This window comes from Gymnoscopelus braueri (genome assembly GCF_963280865.1).
Source record: "Gymnoscopelus braueri genome assembly, chromosome: 5".
Lineage (NCBI taxonomy): Eukaryota > Metazoa > Chordata > Actinopteri > Myctophiformes > Myctophidae > Gymnoscopelus > Gymnoscopelus braueri.
The window spans coordinates 34,153,352-34,175,454 of record NC_137606.1 but is presented as its reverse complement, the minus strand read 5'-3'; the positions used below and the strand labels follow the sequence as shown (position 1 = coordinate 34,175,454).

Genomic DNA, 22,103 nt, shown 5'->3' with positions numbered 1-22,103 from the left:
GAGGCTGTGAAGGAACCTGTAAATTATTGTTTAATCGGAAGATATTCTTCCCGGAGGATTTTAGCTGCTCTGAAGATGATGGAGACCTCAGTAGATGTGTTGCTTTTCATGCCAGGTCATCATCAAACAACATAACAGGGACCAGCCACGATCTAGTCGCACAGATCTGATGTCAATATCCTCACAAGGCGCGTGGTGTTAAATTTAATAATAATTGATTGACTCAAACAATTCATTGAGGACATGTGCTCTGATGACCTGTGTTGCCTTATTTTCTGTCGTGTCACAACGGCGGTTTCTGCTTTTCTATAGAGCCTAGTCAGGAATGCACAATGATGCACTGCCTCCATAGCTACCATGTCACCAGCAGCTTGTTTAGCTAACAGACACTTGTCACCCAGCACCTGAGCACATTATTTCACTTTTCGATCCAATCCCAGGTTGGAAGCCCTCCTTAGTTCCTTTCTGTTGCCAACTTCACCACAGAAGAAACACGGTGTGGTTTGTTCACATGAGGATGATGATGAGCATGAGAGTATAACCTGTGCAGTGAACTTGCCACCACTATTCATGCACTGTGTTTTTACTGGGCTCACAGACTCTCATGTTTTCTTCTTGCTCTGTCCACTTTTTGATCTTTAATGGCACAGCTCACATAAAAAATGTTCTGTATTCAAAGAGAAAGTAATACAAACCTCAAATTGAACCTCAAAGTGTCTCAGATTTTCTGTCACCTCTGATTTAATCAAATTGTCGCAGTCCCTGGTGCAGAATTTATGTTTTGTGGCAGGTGTAACTCTCAGGTGATGGCAGTCAGACATATATACACATACAGTTAGACAGACACTTTTTTGGCTGGGTTCCTAGATTGGACAGACGCACATAGAGCATATATGTGCATAAGAGGTTGTACTTCTTAAAGTTTTTTATAGGGGGAAACATTTAATGTCACCTTGTTGTCACTTATTTTGTTGATGAAATGTGCATATTTTACCCCCATTGTGAGGGTAATGAGAAAACGATTGGGTTTTTTAGTCTTGGAACCTATTTCATTGTATTCCTTGGCCCCAGAAATGTACATTTTGACACCATTATTATCATTATAGCTCTAACAGAAGCAAAGATATGGGCTATGCTGTATTGCTGTAAATGGCGGCGGCCATTTTTTAAAACGCACATACTTTAGAAATGACGTCTTATCTAGTTTGTGTCTTTGGATAATTTATTTCCTATTGCCCTAAGGTACTTCCAAGCCAAAGGGAAAACTAAATTAAAGTTTTAGAGGGGAAATAAATGGAAAGTTACCCTGTTAAAACACATTTTTCTAATAAAATGTGCATATTTTACCCCTGTTTTCAATGGCAATAAAAAAATGATTGGGTTTTTTGCCTGGAAACCGATTGAATTGGATTACTTGACCCCAAAAATGTACACTTTGACACCAATACTATTATTATAGCTTTAACAGAAGCAAAGATATTGGTTCTGCTGTATTGCTGTAAATGGTGGCGGCCATTTTTAAAAACGTGTATATTTCAGAAATGAAGGGTGATCTAACTCGTCTCATTGGATAAATGTTTTCCTATGGCCCTAAGGTACTTCCATACCAAAGGGGACCTTTGCATCATGACTTGAAGTTAACGGCATATTTTGGGGTCTTAACACCTCCACTAAAGGACCATATCCCCAGGACAAAACAACCAGACTATTAAGCCTACAGGGATGTAATAAACAGACTGGACAGGCAGTGTAGTGACTAGACAAACAACTTGCAGGGCTTTCAGAGAATAGACATGCTATGGAAGAACTTCAGATTGAAACAAGCTCAAAGGCAGGTGAATATATAGAAAAAAACTTTAATGGCAATGTTAATGTTTTTACAAATATAATTCACAAACATAACAGACAGGGTACAACACAATTATTTAAATGGCTACGAAACATCCTTAAGTATAAGAAAAGTCTTCTAAAAATAAAATAAAAGTACAACAATCACTTCAACAACCTTTACACATTTGTCAGGGGGTAATATACACATATACACACAAACATGTGTATACATATATAAATATTTCAGGTTCCCTAAAAACAAATCAAAACATAAGTGTTAAATCATACAAATTATGGGGTTCCCCAAAATAATTTCCATTCTAGCGATGCATCATGATCTTATCTTCCTGTTATGACTTTCACATGAATAATGGCAACACAGAGCTGACTTCCATAGAAAAGGACTGTTACCCATCAGGGTGGTTCTACTTTTACGAGAATATGGTATACATTCTTATGACAGGGTTATGAGTGAAGCCAGATGCTCACATGTGCATTGTAAACAAGTATACTTTGTCAGAGATGGCCTGACATCAATTCATGTACATTCATGACATATATCGCACACAGAAAACCTGTACAAACACACCACCATATTTCTTTTAGCAGTCATTTTGACAGTCAGCTGCTGAAAGGTCCATACCACGGCTCCTTTCCTTTCCGTTGATCGGATAGCGTCAGCATTGCTTAAGTGAATCACATTATCAATAGAATTATCAATATTAAAGGAACATTAATGTGTAGATAAAGGAGACTCTAAGATATACTCTTGAGAATAAATGAAACACACTCAAACACATCTGTTTTTGGAAGACTACATGTGTGTGTGTGTGTGTGTGTGTGTGTGTGTGTGTGTGGGGGGGGGGGGGGGGGGGAGGGGGGCAGGGGTCTAGGAAAGTGCAAAGATAAAAAGGAAATGGTTTGCAATTTTATCAGGAATACTTGATCATGAACAACTGCATAATATGCCTTTAGCAATAACCACATATTTAAACTAAGAAGAGTGTAAGTTTGGTTTCATAAGATGATTGATAACAATGAATGCAATGTTCTGAATGGGAAAGTTGCCATTGTGCTTGTACAATGTCATGACAAATTCGAAATGGAGAGCAAATGAAGTCCCTGAGAGAACATTACTACACATCTGTGACAAGATCCAAACATCTAGGCATTTGGCATAAAACAAACAAAACCCAGATCAAATATCCATGTAGGCAGGTGTTGCTCTAGACATTTCAGTGAACCCACTTTATACAATGTCATTCAAAAGTATTGAATATCTAAGACCATCTACTGCTTCTTTCCTCTTTTATTAATGCCTATTTTGGAATAGAAAGTACGTATTTTGGACCAGGAAATGGAAACAGATCATGGTTCTTGCATTTCATGTGTTCTGTTCTGGCTTGTATCTGAAGCGGACCATCAGAGTTTACCTTAGGAAGTGCTCATTTAGAACCCAAGTATAGGGTTTCAATGAATGGAGAATTTGAGGGAAAGCTGGTGTCAACCATTTAATGCGATTGCATGCCACATTTGGGGACTGACATTCTGGGCTTCAATTAGGCTCATGACCTGTCACAACACATCGCTCTCCTTGTTCTGCAATACCATCAAAAAACTGTTAATCCTTTAAAAAATATATGTATAAAAGAAAGAAATAATTTGATATAACTTCTATACTCACACACACACACACACACACACACACACTACGATTCCATGACACATTTATAGTACTGGAACCATAATGCTATTCTTGTTATTCATTTAAAAAGGCAAATAACAGTTAGAAGATTGCAGGCTGAACATTTATTTTGACAACAGTGCCCCCTTGTGTGACACTGATATTAAAAACCCTAACCGGAGAGTGTGCTTTCCTGCACAAACTGTTGAAGTCCTCTTCACTAAAACGCTGGTGTGGGACAAAAATAAAATGATATAATGTTATAAGTGAACCAAAACAAGTATTCATAATAAAATTACAATTTCATAGATGAATCACAATGGAAATAATCTTAATCAAATTCACCTTACCTAAACTGAACTCAAAATCTAGTGAAAAGGTGAATAGTTCCCGTTTTCTTTTAGACCTTTAGGGAAAATAGGAATATACATTTTCTAAGAGGGTTAGGAACAATTCATTTTAAGATTTTAGTGTAATTTGTCACCATGGCAACGTCCAATTGCATTCTGGACCTGCCTTCTCCCTGGCAACCTCCAGCAACCCTCAAGTTATCATTATGGTCATAAACAGTTGTCAGTCATTTAATTGTAAAACACAGGCGTTCATTCTTTAAACAGGTCTAATAATTACATAATTTACATTAATAATACTGGCATTAAGAAATATGTGTTCCCTTTCACTCAAGATGAGCTCAGAAATGTGATGAAAAATACTAAAGGACAGTTTGCGATATGGCAGTGTACTTCGAGCTATATTTCAGGTCCATGATATCTTGCTGAGAGCTTGTTGAGGTTTATTACAAGAGTTCTTGAAATATGGCAGAATTAGTAGCAAATTCTAACTTTGGTGATATGATGATTGGCGGTTATCACAGGATGAGATAACCCAGGGTTATTTGGGGGCAAAAGGTGCTGGCATTTGAGCAGGACATCCTGAGCAAGCTCTGTGTGCCTATAAGCAGATTCAGTTACATAATTCTGCCTGCACACTGATTTTTCTCTATGTGCATTATTCTCTGAAGGGTTTGGATACAACTACTGTACCCACCAGCTTCCAGAAAATACATTGTTTTTACAGTCATAGCAGGAACTGTGGGGTAATGTTCAGTCATGGCACATTATTACTGTCCATTAAACAAAAAAACTAAACAAAACAAAAACGGATAGAACAACAGCATTCAATACAGTTTAAGTATATAAAGGGGTATTGTGCACACTTTGGCTTCGGAAAGGCCAGCCTGAGGGACCTTGATCATAGGCAAACCGTATGATCCGTTTTGGACTGGTGAAATAAAAGGGACTCGTCGCTACAACTGGTGCACCTCTCACAGCAGATGCAGATAACAAAAAACTAAATACTGGTAAGGACTAATGCATCATTCCTTTACATATGAAATTATATATTAACAAAGTGTTATAATACAGAGAATATAATGCAGTTATGGACAGTTAGAAACCCAGTGTATGGGAGGCCAAGGAGAGTTCGCATCGGGGGAAAGGTCTAGTTCATATTTTTTCCTTTTTCCCCCCAGGGTAAGAAGACAGTCTCAAGTCGTCGCTGGGCCTTGATTGGCTGGTATGTGTTAGAGGGAGAGGAGCCAGACAAGCTTCCAGGCCACAAGCCATGGGTAATCAGCAGTCGCCATGGTAACCCTGATGAGGTGCACCCGGGTAGTATCTAAAAGGCAAGAAGGGATGTATTGGTTACACTTCAAAAAAATGTATAGTCTAAAATGATCCACTACTGGTATGATGTCTGATGTATGATCATACCACTTTAAATCAATGGATATGTACGTGTTATATGCCTACACTTACTTCTGTCCCTTTAAGTCTAATGGAACTGTTGATTTCTTATTTTAGCAGAGAGGGAATTCAAAAAGATTGGGAACTTGGTGTTTTCGATTTTTGGCATGGTGTTAGGTATGGGCATATGGTTTTTAAAAAACACCACAAACAAGTTGGGCTAGTGGCCGGTACGCAGAAACAACATTAGACAGGTCAGTATATAGTTTAACCCCCTAACATATTCATGAAATTATAAATGAACAAGCTTGTCTATCAACAAAGCGGACTGCTTGTGTCACACAATAATCAGTCAGCTATCGATACAAGCGACCAACACAGACTGCTGGCAGTAGTCAGTGTCACACCAAAATTGGTGACCTATCAATTAACTCTTTCAATGCCATGCTTATTTATGGAATTTTGGTTCTGAGTGCCACAACCAAAATTATTTGTAAAAAAAAAAGTGCTTAGGAGCCGAGATACAGCCTTTTTCAGTAAAAAGTTAAACAAGAAGTGAATGGAGCAGCAAATCTTCAAATCATCATATCTTGGGTTCTGAAAAAAAAAGAATATTTTTTTGAGTTTTTTTTTCATGACGTATTTGACGTAGTGTGGCACACGGGGCGTTAGGCCTCATGACGTATTGTGGCACTGAAAGAGTTAAAGGCAACCGATCAGCATAAATTCCGATCATCAGCTGGAGTTGAGGCTTGCTCACAGTGTTCCCACCTGTCTTTTCAATGTCATGAATCATGCAAAAATCCAACTATCCATCCATTTATCTATCCTTTGCGATGATTCCTGTGAATGTTGACCTCCAGCATTACCACTATACCTCAATAATCTGCTGAATGTACTACACACAGTCAGTGTCCTTGTTCTTTAGTTAAGGCAGAACTGTTGTCGAGTCAGAAAACCAGGCCTGTAGTAACCTTGATACTCAGCAAGTGGTTAGCCAGTAGTTTCTGTATTCATGTTGGGTCACTATGAATATTGAGAGAAGCTTGAGTCACAAGATGTACTGTCTCACCACGATATGGGCTCCTTGCGTGGTTCATTCTCTTCCTGAGTGGCTGCTCTTCTATGCTGGCCATCCTCCTCTGCATGGAGATGCAGGAAAAACACACAGAGACACAGATAAGATAATCAATAAATACAGGCAACTAATAATACAAAACGATATTGATGACAAAAGCATTGTAGGGGCTTGCCAGATGGTCATCTGCAATGAACACAATTAGCACCAGAATTGTATGCCGCTCTCAATCATCATGCAAGGACAGCCATATCATTTTATCATTTCCTGCAGGTGATGAGGAGCTCTACACAGGCAATGTTTATTTTTATTTTTTAAATATTTGCTTTTTTATGCCTTTATTGATAGGATAGTAGGTTGACAGGAAATGGGGACTGAGATGGGGAGTGACATGCAGCAAAGGCTGTCGGGATCGGGACTCAAACCCGCGACGCGCTGTCAGCTACCCCAGCAGTCTGGGCCCACAGGCGACGTTTCTGATGCGTTTTTATGACGTGCGTGTGCAAGGGCAAAGATTCTCCATTTAATTCAATGCTGCTATCTCCAGCAGGTAGGCATGGTGTGCAAAAGATGAACATAATACGCTAGTGCATTTCTGCTGCTCTGTTCTTTTTACATTTCAAGTCTATTTAACAAGTGTATTTTTTTCAGCGGAGCGTGGCACTACATTGACTGCTATTTAAATCACAATAAAGAAATCCATGTATAATCATGTTAAACAATGTGATCTCTTCATTTTGACCAACTGGGGCTTTCAGTTTCCTGATTGAAGGTACAGTATAGGTTAGATGAGTGGTGACTCTAGTGAGATGAATTTGAAAGAGCAACAAATGTGCACTTTTCCTCAGCATCTGGCTATACCAGACCAGTCATTCATAAATTTGACTTCTACATCCTTCCAACAGCCTCCACACCTTTGGCATTACTGCCACCCCTAGTTATGCCCAGCAAACTGTGTAGATTACAAAGTAAATTCTACTGTGATATTTGCGTGTTGCACACGTCGTTCTGACATGACAACTCCTGTGTACAGTAGATCCCCAGTTAGTCTTAAAAGACCCATTTGGATGGTAAACGTTTTATAGGGGGGAGGGGTAATGTCATTATTACAAGAGCATCTCTGTGATTTTAATCCTGTTCGAATCGGCCGTGTCAGTCATTTCTACGGACTGTGCACTTTACTTTCACGCCAGTAAAGATTCCAGCATTTTCTATCTACAGTACAATGCCCTGTAAAAATAACCCCAGGTTATTGCAGTCTTGTGCAACCGTATTTATTCTCTTCTCTTTTTCATTAAATATGCACTCAAGTAAGCCTTTACTTCTGTAATCTTTGGTCAAGTCCAAACCATAACTACTGGCCAACCTCAACATCAAGTGGATATACAAGAAGATAGAATATCTAAAGACGGCACTCCCAAGTACTTATCAGAGAGGCCATGCTAGTGTCAGCTTTAGGTATGTTGCCAGTAGCCTACAGTACGCACATGAAGCTTATGGTGGTGTAGTCGGTTATCTTTCTAAAGTTACTCAAGGTGTTCATTGACACACTTTTCACTTGAAAATGTGTAAATGTTGCAGATGCTCTCACCACACATGTTTTACAGACATCCCTTATCCTGTACAAAATTGGACATAAACAGCACTGATGTGTAGCCCTTACCACAGGGGTTACCCTCCACATCATCAAGCAGGTTGGCTGTGGAGTTAGCCGTGCCCAATCTGAACAAGACATTAGTTAAGAACAGCAGAGCTGGCAAAGCAAAACATGAACTTTTCTTAATATGTACGTGTACGTGAAATACACAGACTAAAAGGATACACGGTTAACAATTCCTTGTTTATATGGACACAGAATGCTGTACAGATGTTGAAGGATACGAGTGGTGCTTCAAAAGTGTCCTCTTTTTTGACTTTCTCCTCTTTGTCTTCTCTGAGAACGTTCTGGCAATTTCAAAGAGCTTCTTTCTTGTCGCTGAAATATGTGCAAAAACAAACATGGTCATCAGCTGTCATTTGACAGATGTTCTGCTCGCACAGGCCAATGTGGACAGATCATTGTTGCTAATGATGACGAATTAGGTTATTTGTAAATTAGACAGTTGAATGCAGGATGCTTACATTTGCCCATGTGTTTAAGTTTGTCTCGGAACATGGCGTCATCCGAGCCCACATCCACTGACCCTGAAGCATAGTGGTCTCCTGAAGAGAAAGACAAAGTTTAATGTAAAAAGAAAATCACAAAATGCTCTCTAGATATGCAGACATACCTGTACAAATGTGTGCCGACAAACTGTGCCAACGTACTGTACATCAAAACACATGCACAGAGCCTTGACACACAGCCAACAAATATCACAAGTGAATGCACGGAAAAAGACAAGGACCCACAATTCCTGAGAATTCAGTGTGCATACACAACGTAACAAATAGCTTGGCAGAGGAAGCTTGATGAGTGATATGTACCTGTGGAATTCTCCATGGTAGATGAATGATTGGACTTTGATTTCTTTGACTCATACTTCAAGCGATCTAAAAACAGAGAGCAGATGTTATGACCACTGATGTGGAGAAACAAAGGCATGAGGGACTATGGGGCTCAGAGAGGATGGAGCAGCATTTTTATTTGCATGCCTCCATCCGGCTTTAAGCAGCCTATAGTATGGTCACAGGGTTTGTGTACAATGAAGCAGAGTAAACAGATTGAGGAGGAGCACATTGTTGGACTTTTGATCGCTAAGGTAATCATTATGAAAGCTTTGGCGCTAACCCGGTCTTGGCAACGTGTGCTGCCTAAAACAGGAGTTCAGGATTACCTAACAGATCATTTATACTTTGTCACATGACCAACTATTCTTTCAGTTGAAAATATGCAATTTTGTTGAACAAATCAGTTGAAATGCATAATTCTTTTGTCGAGGAACACTTGTCAAAAGATGGCCATGTGACAAAGTATAAATTATCCCTGTGACAAAACTTGCTTCTTTTATAGTCTGTGACCTGACTGGACACTGCAAGCAGTTTCAAAGGCAGTTTTTGAAAAATAACAAGCATCCGAGTGCATTTTGGCCCAGTCAATGTACTGTTGGTCCTCTTTGTTACAGCATGATAATTTACCAACTCTCAAAGGTTGTCTGGCTGAGTCAGAATATAGCTTATAATCACTTCAAATGCACTTGTCAGATATTGCAATAGCAGCTAATTTAGTTTAGGTTGCAGTATTTGAGGGACCAAACTCTCTTTCTTTTTTCCAAACACACAAACAAATAATTACTATTTTCCCCCATGTACGAAGACTTAAAGTATAGTATTAGACATAAGCCATTATTGTATATTATTGCAAAATGTATTTTTGTAATGATTAAATGTCCAAAAAGTCAATGATTACACTATGTATAAGTAGTCATATTTCAATGTTGTTAGACTGAGCATTATGCTATGTATTCTCTTCCCTCATTCAAACTACAGCAACTTTCACGATAATGAACATTTGAGTGATGCCAGTCTGTCGACACGATAGTTTTTGTCGTTTGTAGTTCTCCCAATTTATAATATCAACCATCGTTATGCTAATTTCCAGCTTTTCCCCTTACACACAGTCCATCACTGCTAAACCCTAACAATTAGTCATGTGAGAGGGTGTCGACAACCACGTGTCTCCCCAAATACACATAAAGTCGCCAGCCACTTTATTTATTTTCACCTGAAAGTGAGAAGTTTCACCAAGAGGTAGTGCATGCAGAGGAAACCAGTGGTGGTTCAGCAAACCCCTGCGCCACCTGGATGCCCCACACCCCAGAAGTAGTCTTCTAATGCAGTGCAATATTTGCCATTCTAGCCATTATAAAATTATTGTTACATATATTTAGTTTTTCCAGGATGTAAACATGTTATTCTTCTTGGGAAGTTGAAGGAAACATTTACTTGCTTTACCAAGGAAGCACAAAGGTCTGATGGTTTGTGTGCCCTGGTGTGCTTTAACTGTAAATAAGAGTGCATGTGCGCGCACACACACACACACACACACACACACACACACACACACACACACACACACACACACACACACACACACACACACACACACACACACACACACACACACACACACACACACACACACACACACACACACACCTCGTTCTAAGGCGATGAGGAACTCGCGGTTGCGCTGCAGCTCCCTCATGAACTCCTCGTTCTGGAGGAACAGAGCGATGCGTTCATCTTCCAGGTACTGCTTCAGTTTCCTCTCCTGTTCCGTGGCACCAGCCGCTGCACCTGGCCCTCCACTGGTCCCCGAGGCCCCCGACCCAGAACTGGTCTGGGCCGTCTGCTGACTCATGGAGGGAAGCGAGGAGGACGAGGAAGAAGAGGGCTGAGACAGACAGCTCTGTGTGCCCTGTTGGGGGAACGACAGAGAGAGGCCAGACATGAAATGAAGTAATCTATGCTAAGGAAAGCACTGGAGTACCTCAGACTATTTAAATGTCTTTATTTTACCATCTTTTTAATTGAAGTTGCACTCCAGTTGTTAATGTTTTTTAAGCTCAAAAATGTATAAAGCATTAATATGGATCTTTAACATCAAAATCTGGTTTTGAGACCGCTAATAATTAAAGTATAGTATGCGTCTCACATGACTTGAGAAATAGTGCTTATGTCATGAATCCTCTCCTAATATCGCATAAGAGTAGTTAATGGAAATGTGCATAATGTGTATTTTATTTTGCAGATACCATTTTAACGGAAACCTAGTCACAGACGAAAAGAGAGTGGACATTGATCCATAAATTGACCGATTGATAAGGTCCACTGACTGTACCTTAATACTGTCTAACTGCTGTGGCAAGATTCGCAGGAAATCGTCTGGGAGGTTGCCAAGTAACGGAGGGTTCCAGTTCCGGTAGCTTCTGACCTGCCGGTGTCCTGGAGGTGGCTGGGCTTCAAACCTTCAGGGGAAATATTTTGTCATGGGGTACAATGAGTAATTGGCAATCAAATACTTATCACTGAAATATGATCGATTAATCAGAACTTTGGAGAAGTGCAACACAGGAGAAGTGCAAGAGAACTCAGATTGCTCTAAATTATAAAATGGAGTGAGACACCGCTGCACTGTTTCACTAAATGCAAGTTATGGAAATGTTAAAATTTCTGAAGGGCCACTTTGAGGATCTGTAGAAGTTTGTAACAATTTCAAAAACTAATCAGATAACAAAAGGCTTCTTCTTTTATTATCATCTTAAACCTTAAGAAATCCCACTTTGGTTCATTTAAAAATTATCACTGCCAAGAGAAATAGAATTGCCTCTTTTAACACCAACCACAGTATGATGGTTGTCGTATTATGTCGTGGTGGCAGTGGCTCAGGAGGTAGAGCGGCCTCTTGGTAAACTGAGTGTTCCGAAGAGTCCTTGAGCAAGACATTGAACCCCTAACTGCTCCCAATGAGCAGTCTCAATGAGCAGTCTCAATGAGCAGGTTTTTAGGTTCATATCACTATAAAAAGCCCTCTTAACATTCTTAGAAACCACTTCCTGACAATGTCTAATGGTTTCAGTATTAAACTAATGAACACACATTTTGACATACAGCAAAATCACTGATATTCACACAGCTTGCTTTAATTATAAAAAAATCATGTTGTTATGATCAGTTCCAGCAAACTTAAGGAAACAGGCTGCAGTTTGTATAATGTCCACCAGGAGGAGCATGTTATGACAATAAATATTGTGGTGGTGGGTGGTTTACCCAATTTACAAAGGCTCCAGAAATTCATATGCAGTACACGTGAATCCACCAGGAATCATAGGAGCTGTTGCTCTGGGCCTGCTAGAATTTAGGTTAATTGTACACAGAATTTGTCAGAAGCTCTGGGTGCATACTAGCAGCATTGTCTTGAGCGCAAAATCATGACATGAGTCCCTTGCAAGTACCATGGAGTACAACATTCTATGTGCAATTGAATTGCAATCTTTTGAGTTCATAACTGATTTATCAGTATAGATGACAATTACGTGTAATCTAGCCAATAATAACTTTTCTTTAATACCTGTATTTGTATGCTGGCTTTGAGGTTTGAATAATCTGGGTTCTGCTGCATTTCAGAAACTTTAAAATGTCCTCTAACAGCAGCGATCCAGCAATATGGCTTTCTTTAGCCTTTAATTTGATCATAACCCATTCAAGGTTTCAGCTGCTCCCAATCAAATCCCAGAACCTCTTGAGGATTACCTTGGTGGGGGTGTAGGCGGGGCCTCTGGGTACTTCCTGTCATAGATGTGCATGTCATATGTGGGCGGAGAATAGACAGGAGGCGGCTCCTCATCCGAACTGTCTGGTTCCAATGTCCGCTCCAGAATCTAACAGAGCCAGAGAGCAAGAGACGAGAAGTGTTTTAGCTGCATTTCATTTTACATTTTTAACCTTACATTAACGCCCCACATAGACTTGACTCTTGAATTAGTCCTGGGTGCCCACACTTGTGCAAGCATTTCACTGCCATTTGAGTTTAGAGACATTTAGATCTGGGTTGAGGCTATAGTGTCAGTTAATATAACTGGGACACAAACACATGCTACTTTTAGGCACAGCGCTGTGATTTCTTTTCCTATTCTGGTAAAATGACTGGAGGTTCTAGAAATGCTCCCTAGTGGAGTTATTCCTGTCAGTTCTGAACTTTTGATACATTTATCGGTTTGGACAACGGCTGTGATTCGCGCCAATCATAAGGGCCAATCAGACAGAAGCTATAACTTTCAATAACTTTCAATTGTTTGATCTATTACTTTGACTTAAGACTTTTGTTCTTCCAGTTAAGGCATTATACCATTTGCAAATTCCAGTCCCTGTGACTGCTGACTCCAACCGTTTGGTCATGTTGGAGGATGTAGACAACCATGTGCCTCCAATATCGACCCCTTAAACGAACGCTCCTCAAACCAAGTTTGGGAATCTGTTGAGAATTGCTTACATGCAACCAACCTGCATGGTCATTTTTTGTTGCAGTCTCAATTTTCCCTTCTTAAATTATTTTGTTTTTCTTTCTTCTTTTGTTCTGTGAAGTGCATTGGGTTGCACCTGCTGTATGAAATGTGCTATATAAATAAAGTTTGATTGATTGATTGATATGTTTGTATATAAATAATTGGTCTATATACATGATGTCACCAGCCACTTCTTTTCACGTGACAGTAAGTTTCACTGCGAGGGCATAAAGAAAAGATCTACATTTTTGCAAAGTGGCTCCGTAGGAGGCAGAGCTGTCTAGAGGAGGGTCTTTCAGTGAGTTCTGTCTGTGTGGGACTAATCTTGCAAATCAATGGACAGATCCACGCCAAATGTCTTGTACACACTGCCAGTATGTCAAGAAAGTACCTCCATGCATTTTATTTTTAAACACATTATATATATATACGGTATATGTTACAGTACAAGTGAAAAATAAGTACAAACGAGAAAGGAACGAAGTTTTGTTGCAACGAGGGGGCGCACCCGACAGCAAGGTACACCTGTTCGACTCGGTAGACGTACAGTACCCGTTTCGAAACTACCGTAGTACCGTTGTTCCGCGGATGTTTTGTGCCCAGCTAAACTCCAATGCTAACCGTCTGCAAAACGCTGAAGACAAAATAAATAATTAGCCGATCTACAAGCTACAAGCAATACCGTCCTACGACGGCACAAGCACGACTGCTGCTTTTGAAGTGAAAGCGATCAAATTCATTCATTTTTATGTAATAACATAGAAAATTATGTGTTCAAGCCTATCCTATGTTCAACAACAACCACATGTCCAGCCTTCGGTCATTAGAAGGCTATGATGCGTTATGATTACATGCTCGAAAAGTTAGAAATACAAGATCAACTTCACTCCATCGCAACCCGTTTGTCATTAATAATGCCGCACGCTTGCAACTTTGTTGGATAAGCATAAGATAAAGTTTGAATAAGAAACTTGACATCACCACAATAGCTACTGTAAAGCGCATCCTACAAAATTGTGGATACACTAGTCGGCAACAGGAATGAGTGACTGCTACTGTACCACCCGATTGTCACGTCCCCAATCTAACTTGTTAAAACGACGGTAATAAACTCAACAATATTACGTCAGCAATGAGCGTAGAGCCATGTTTTTTTTGTCTTTTTATCTTCTGCATGAGTTTAGCGGCCTGCCTGCATTGAGTGACATCACGTACAGTATGAAATGATTTGACAACAATCAATCATGTATGGATGGATTATGAGAACCATCCGACACCAGAGCTCACAGCTGCTGTAGATATTTTGCCACCGCTTTACAATAATAATAAAAAAAGATATAATGTTAACTCATTGAGTGCCATTAACGTGTTTCACATGTTTTTACCGCTATGGCGCAACGTGCCAATGACGTGTTTTTGAAAAACAAGTTAAAAAATATATATATATTTTTTTTTTACATGTTCAGAACCCAAGATATCATTATCTGAAGATTTGCAGCTCCATCCACTCCTTGTTTAACGTATAACTGAAAAAGGCTGTATCTCGCTTCCTAAGCACTTTTGTTTTACTTGAAAAAAACTCTGGCACTGGGACAACATAATAGAAATAATTATTGTTTATTCGTTTTTGATTTTTTTACATACTCATAGGTAGTACAATTGAGTGCCAGAATTGCCAAACGTTTAAAAAAAACTCGAGTTAATAAACAATTATTAAAATAAATATTACAAATAATTAGCAAATGTTCGAGGTCGATGTAGTGTTGGTTTTGATAATTGAGTAGTCGAATATTTGATTATTCTCCGAAACCCCTAGTGTGGTACTGATGCTGAAGCAACACTAGAGCTGCATTATAGTTTCACGGTCGAGTTGGGATGGAATTCAGTGTGTTTGAGTCAGCAGCATCTCTAGTAGGTCATGAAGCCCTGGGCCAATGCACAACTTCCGCATGGAGGAAGATGACTTGCTAGTTGCCCTACCCTACCTTCCTCAATGGTAGCATCCGGCAAAGGAGGTCAGACACCAGATAAATCGGTGCGTCCCTATTCAAACAACACCTGAAACACCAAAGAGTGGCTCAGAAAAAGCCACATTAATTTGACCTCGTAATGTGAAATGAACTGTGTGGGATGGGTAAGAGGACAATATCTTTTTATTCATTGACATTTTCATAACTAATGTGTACCTTGGTGTCGCCTTCAACTTTCATCTGTGTTTTCTCTACCTAAATCAAAATACATCTTTGGCCTTTGGTAGTGTTGCGGATTGGCCTAGCGGTTTGTAAGACTAGCCCTGGATGGATACACAGAAATACAGACTGACCTCTTATAGACGACTAGCCTCCTGTAGAGACTAGGCACAAAAGGCTGATGGCCAGTGCATCACGTGACGTCTAATGCTGTAACCTTATACAGCTTTTCGCTTTCAAAGAAAAACTCATAAGCTCATAAAGAAATCAGTAGCTGCCATTTGTCTGGGCACCTTGCTCTTGATTTCTTCAGACCTTTGACCCATTAGACTGACCTCTGGCGGGATGCTGTCATCAGAGTCGGAGCTGTCATCTGATCCCTGTCCATCGATGCTCATCTGGAGGAGCTGGTCGATGGTGGCATCCACTGCCCCATTGTTGGAGCGCAGCACACACTCGATGACCTCGTAGTCCATGGTAGGGAACATGATCTTGAAATCCTCCATGGCCTGATTGAACTCCAGGCGCCGGACCTGACGGTTGGGCCTGCTGTTGTTGAGCTCCCCTGGGGTTGAGCCCCCACCGCTGCCCCCGCCTCCCCCTCCGCCGCTTCTGGAGCCTCCATTACTGCTGCTTCGCCTGAACAGACTGGTCATCCTCAGGGCCTACTGCTGTCTCTGGCACTGCCAACCTACGAATAGGATGGCACCCTCACACTCCTCCGCGACCCTCCTCCTCTTCTCTCTAGCTGTGACTAACTGGACCACACTGGCCCCCTCTTCAACCCTTGCTTTACGATGCTTCCCCTCGCTCAGTTTATCATTCTAACACAAACATGGCGGTCCTCCAAGGGGATCTTAGAAGAGCTGGACTCTTCGTCTTTTTCCTCGTCTTCAGCTTGTCATTCGGCCGCATCCAGCATGGCTTGCAGTAGCGGGGCAGTGAAAGGAATGAGGACAACAGGGGGGGAAGGGGGGATTTAGTCGGAGTTGAAGGTCCTGTCACCAGGTGGAGGTCAGAGCCAGGATTAAACAGAGGGCCTGCATATCTAGGACACCGTCATCTGCACCTGAGAGAGACACAGGGAGAGAGTTAGCAAGAGTTAGTACAAATCAAAGTGTAAAACTATGGCACCACACAAGTTAGCACGTTTGGATCTGTTAAGAATACAGTATATCAAGTGACTGATATCATTCAGTCCCCCCAGAATTATCCACGATGAAACTTGTAAATGACATCTGTGTTTTGTTCGTTTTTGTCATGTTTTGCTTCCATTTAGAGAAATGAGATGCAACATGACTCTGGCTGGAATTAGGGCTGTGTATTGGCAATCTCTATAGAGCATCGCTAGCCTGGCTCCACCCCCTGAATCCTTTGCCTAGCATTCAGGGTCTGGTGACGCTTTCGAAGGCGGGTGTTGCTCGGTTGAAAATCTGACCGACGAATCGGGATCGGGACAATCCAGTATGAACCAATCGCGTTGGTTCATAGTGGAGTCCCACTTTGGCCACGCCCCCATCTCAGAACTCCGCTGCGTTGAGAGGGCTTTCAGACTGAATAATGGAGTGAAACGAAATGAAGATTCAGGCTGAGTGTCAGGCTAGAGCATCGCAGTTCCCGCCCACTTCCTGGTTTTTCCTGGTGACGGAAGGAAAAACTCAATGCATTTTTCCCATTGACATTTCCAAAAATATTTATATCAATTAATTTAAGCCTAGAATCAAGCCATCCAGGGTCCTGGTGAATCATGACCATAAAACGTTTTTCTGTGATTTTATTTTATTTTATATTTAATTATATGATATACTATATTTAATAAATACCCTTTGTTTTGCCGTTTTCAAAAAAAAATAATCACAGAATCAAACGTTTTATGGTCATGATTCACCAGGACCCTGGATGGCTTGATTCTAGGCTTAAATTAATTGATATAAATACTTTTGGAAATGTCAATGGGAAAAATGCATTGAGTATTTTGCGGTGGAACCCGGAAGGGGCGGGAACTGCGATGCTCTATACTGGGTCACGATTAAATATATTGTGATATTGTAAGAAAGGCAATTTAAAAATTGCTTTTATTTTAAATCAAATTTTAGGAAAACTGTCATAGTATAGACCACTGGTTCTCAGTGGGGACCAGGGATCCTCAGGGGTCCTTGGGGGGGGGGGGGGGTTACACTTAGCCCTATTTTATTTTTAGGCTATTCAAAAATAGCCAATCTAAAAGTATATCTGCTATTTTTGAAAAATGGTGACAAATCTTCCCTGGGGATCCTTGACATGAAAGTCTGAAAATCACTGGTATAAACACCACCATATGCATACTGTAAACAGTGTTCCAATGTAGTCTATAGGCTGTGTGCATAACAGTATAGTCCCAGTTTTCAGAAGGTGGCAGTTAATTTTCCCATAGCAGCATTTGATTGACTTCGCAGCAGATTTGAAAGGTGCCAATTTTCTGTATGGTGGGTCGATGCACAAACCGGGAAGCTACTGTTGTGCCCAGAATATACAGCATTGTGTATGCTGTTGTAGGATGAGGCTGAGAGCTACAAGCTCACACACGGCTTAGGTTGACATTCATTTTCACTTTTTTTATTTTTTATGTTTTTTGGGGGGTTTTATGACCTCAATTACACCCAAAAAATCTGAACTTTGAACATTCAGTGGATTTTCTGTGGTCTGGGGTTTTCTGAATAATTAGGCTGAAAAGTAATCTGAGCTTGGCCCTTCGGCAGTGAGGTCACAGCCGATTAATCCCGCCCACTCTCCTCCTCGCCCCTCCCCTCCCCTATCCTTTCCTTTGGGGGGGGGGGGCGGAGCAGAGGCGATGATTGACCGGCAAAATCCCTCACCAGCGACACCCGCAGGCAAAGATTTCTTTTTTCATTGCAGTTGAAAAGGCTTTAGAAATGTGAGAGAAAAACACCTGCCATGGATCAATGGAGTGGAATTTTTTGTTAACTTTCTATACACGTTTGAAGGACCATGACAAAGACTTTTAATGTGTGGTAAAACTGAACGTCATGAAACCTTTAAGTGGTTGAATAAAATAAAGTCCACTTCATGTGTTAATTTCTTATAAAAAATGTATTTGTTTATTTTTTGCTTATAAGTTAAATATTCTAGATAGATAGAAACTTTAACTTTGAAAACATCAGTAATTGGTGGTCTAGAACTCAATCTGGCATCGGTCAGGCTCTAAAATTAAAGAGTTTTAGGTGGGATTTTTCAACATCACGTCAGGTAAAGCTAGAAGACCATGTCTCTGTATGGGGGTTTGGGGACTGCGTGTCATGTCTGATCACATTAATGTACTCTCGCTCTGCCCTCCCCTCTTCCTTTTTGTTCAGCTCCAGACGCACACGTTGCTATGGCAACTGTAGTGAAAACAAAAAGCCAAACCACCCCAGACGATAGAGAATGTCTGGAGGATGCAAATAGTGGCTGCCAAGAACTGCAATGGTTGAGAATACACAAATATCCCACAACAACCAGATTGGTTGGGACCTTGGCCACGACTAGCAGATGAGATGCCATGCGTCTTGAGCCTGAATTAAACTTCGCTGTCCAACTGGGTTTCTCAATGAAAATGACTGATTTCGTGTCAAGTTTTACATTTGAAATGAGTTACAAGGCCACAACGTGTTGCAGATGTGGGCTTGTAGATTCATTGGCTAGGATATGCCCCGTCGTAAGACATGTCGCACGCCCAGAATACATTACTTCAAGCCGTGACCCATTGTAAGGACAATAGGCTAACTAACCTCCTTCCCAGGCTTTTCTCATTACACAAGTAGAAAAGCTTGATAACGACCTAATAAGGCAGAACATTGGACAGGACTTCCGCTGTATGTACTTCCCCCAGAAGCGGACTATTTCAACCAATCACAAGCGTTTTTCATGCCCGTGGAATGTAACCAGATCTGCACAGCATCAATGCAACTTCCTTGGGCAGATCTTCCTGTACTTCCAGCCGGTTAGCACATTCAGTAGCTGTTCTCGTCCAGCGTAGGCTAACAGCAAGGACATAATCATAATCAACACTTTCATTATTGTGGTGGTAATTTAAAACCGCATATGTATGGTGTGTGTGTGTGTGTGTGTGTGTGTGTCACACACACACACACACACACACACACACACGCACATATATAATTTGTTTGTAAACATTTAAATTATATTAAAAAAATTAACAAAAGAAAATAACTAGAAGTACTCCTATCGCCACTCACAAACCCCTCCCACTAGTAGGCTTGAGTTGATTCTTCAGAATAATATGCCATTACATGGAGCAAAGGGGTAAGGAATTCCAAAAATGAGTCTAGTGAGAGTTGTAGCATGATGTTGTTCTTACAACAACACACACACACACTCACCCTTCCTCTAGTTCTAGTGAGAGAAAACCTTGCTGTGGGGGAACAATGCAGCCAGTGGCAGTGCTGGGCCACATGGCAGTGCCAGCCCCCGTCAACAGACAGGGTGGCATGGACAGAGCCTCGCCTCTTCCCCTCCCTCCACAGATGCCTCTCATTTACTAACAGACGGTCTCTGAAGTAAACAGCTCTCATATAGCCTAGCCTCGGTTCACCACCAGGCTGTGTGCGCTTGTTTTTGGGCGTGCATGTCTGTACACACAAATGAGTGACCAACAAATGACACAAAATGGGTTCAAGTGTGTGTGATATAGGCAACAAAATACTAGGAAATAAATTACATGCTTGAGTGGAAATGCATTTCAATGAAAGAGAGAAACAGTAAGACTGTAAAGGAGACAGCCTGGGTCTTCACAGTTTGGGGAAATCTGCGTGTTAAGCCTAACTCCTCTGGGATGGCACCCATCTCAAAGAGCATTGTCCAAGAGCCCCATTGAATTCTGGGATTAAGTTACTGGACAGTGTACTTTGCATATGATTAATGACTCTGAATGGGTCAGTGAAGGATACATGGGTTGGTTGATACATTTTTAGTTACGGATGGGGAAGAAATTATAGGGCTTTTCCAACACTGGGCAAGCTACACACACACACACACTTAAAATTGGCTTAAGGGAGCAATCGGGCAGACCTCTGATGTCACGCTCATGTTACCATGACTCAGACATAACCATATAAAGAGTTCCCAGCTACGCCCAAATATGGAGTGTGTTGTCTAACCTAAATGTGTCATCATGGCATCAGGCGCAAACAATCACTAATGACATCAGTGATCTCCATATATGGGCATAAAAGGGACAAGGACTGACAGGCGGATCTCCGACGTCACGCGCATGTCACTCAGTCATAAACATATGAGTTCCCAATGCAGCTACGCCCAAATATGGAGTCTGTTGTCTAACCTCAATGTGTCGTAATGGCATCAGGGGTTAACAAATAAGTCGAACCTCTAGTACTGTATATGACAAGAATTAATTAGAAAATAAGTGACGAAAGGTTGATTTGACACTTTTTTGCCGAGGTATAGTGTATGTGAGTTGAGAATTGTTCTACATTTTCTCTCTCTCTCTCCATCTCACAGGGATTGTCACATGCTTACACAGGTGTCTTTCCTGGGGCTACTTTTGTCTTTCCAAAAACCCAGGTTTAAGAAAATAGAAAAGAAGTTGGCATGGTCTGCCACCCTGCATTTTTTTTTTTTTATCGGAATGTGGATCGGTTATGTCATGTCCGATATCCGATACGTGAAATAAGTCATATCGGTAGCCGATACCGATACGGTATCGGTATCGGTGCAACTCTACCTGGACCCCACTGTCATACAGTAGATTCTTTTTTTATTACACACTGGTACCGGATAGGTACTCGGTAATAGGTAAAAGTAAGTTATGGGTATCTGATTCGGTATCAGGAAGGAAACAATTTTATTCATACAGCTCTAGTACATGACGCCATGAGTCACTTGTACTGTACTGCAATTTTTGGGACAGACAGGTTAAAAAACTACCCTATGCCTGAAAAGGAAAAAGAAAACCTCTCTCAAAACATGAAGAATTAGATTTGGTGTAAAAACAATCCTCTGGCGTCTGGCATTTTGGACCATTGGCCGACTTACCAGGAGAAGCAAAGAGACAAGGATGTTATTTTTCAGCATTTCAGCATAGATAGACAGTGAACAGAGGGGGGGGGGGGGGGGAGGGGTGACTGACATGCAGCAATGAACCTCGAGTCAGATTCAAACCCAGGCCTACCCTTATTTATGTGGTATGTGCTCTTACTAGGAGAGACATCGGGGCACACCAAGGAGACACTCTCCATGGCAACAACGATCGATCCCTCTGTTGGACCCACTTTCAATCCTATCATTTACCCAGAGAATCCTTGCTCAGCACCTTGTATGTTCTTTTGTATGCACACTTAAGGGCCATCCACCACACCAAGAATCACAATAAAGATGATGTGAGCATCCATATTGAAGAACAATAACGTTTTGTAACCTAGAACATGAGTGATTTGTTTAACACAATGCCCTGTAAATTCGGATTGGCTTAATTGCCTGCCAGTGTTTGTATCGTTCATCAAATCGCTATGAAAGTGATCCAAACAATAGTTGGGGTGTAACGGTACAGACAAATTTGGTTCAGTGCATATTTTG

At 41.0% G+C, this 22,103-nt stretch overlaps 1 protein-coding gene across 3 annotated transcripts in view; it reads right to left on the bottom strand.

The window, feature by feature from the left end:
• Window positions 1–1,842: 1,842 nt before the first annotated feature.
• The window catches only part of cuedc1b (CUE domain containing 1b), a gene marked incomplete at its 3' end in the record, with an annotated part of 42,057 nt that continues 21,796 nt past the window's right edge, over window positions 1,843–22,103 (bottom strand). Inside the window, exons 2-11 of one of the 3 annotated variants that reach the window (XM_080428679.1) lie at window positions 15,848–16,581; window positions 12,572–12,699; window positions 11,160–11,286; window positions 10,475–10,739; window positions 8,804–8,869; window positions 8,459–8,539; window positions 8,219–8,312; window positions 8,001–8,059; window positions 6,332–6,401; window positions 1,843–5,191 (exon numbers count right to left, since the gene is read on the bottom strand). In XM_080428679.1, the coding sequence (XP_080284805.1) occupies window position 5,191; window positions 6,332–6,401; window positions 8,001–8,059; window positions 8,219–8,312; window positions 8,459–8,539; window positions 8,804–8,869; window positions 10,475–10,739; window positions 11,160–11,286; window positions 12,572–12,699; window positions 15,848–16,168 (1,212 nt within the window). In that variant the 5' untranslated portion in view covers window positions 16,169–16,581. Of the gene's footprint in view, window positions 5,192–6,327; window positions 6,402–8,000; window positions 8,060–8,218; window positions 8,313–8,458; window positions 8,540–8,803; window positions 8,870–10,474; window positions 10,740–11,159; window positions 11,287–12,571; window positions 12,700–15,847; window positions 16,582–22,103 lie in introns of those variants that run through there. The other 2 variants (XM_080428678.1, XM_080428680.1) reach the window with 2 other exon arrangements.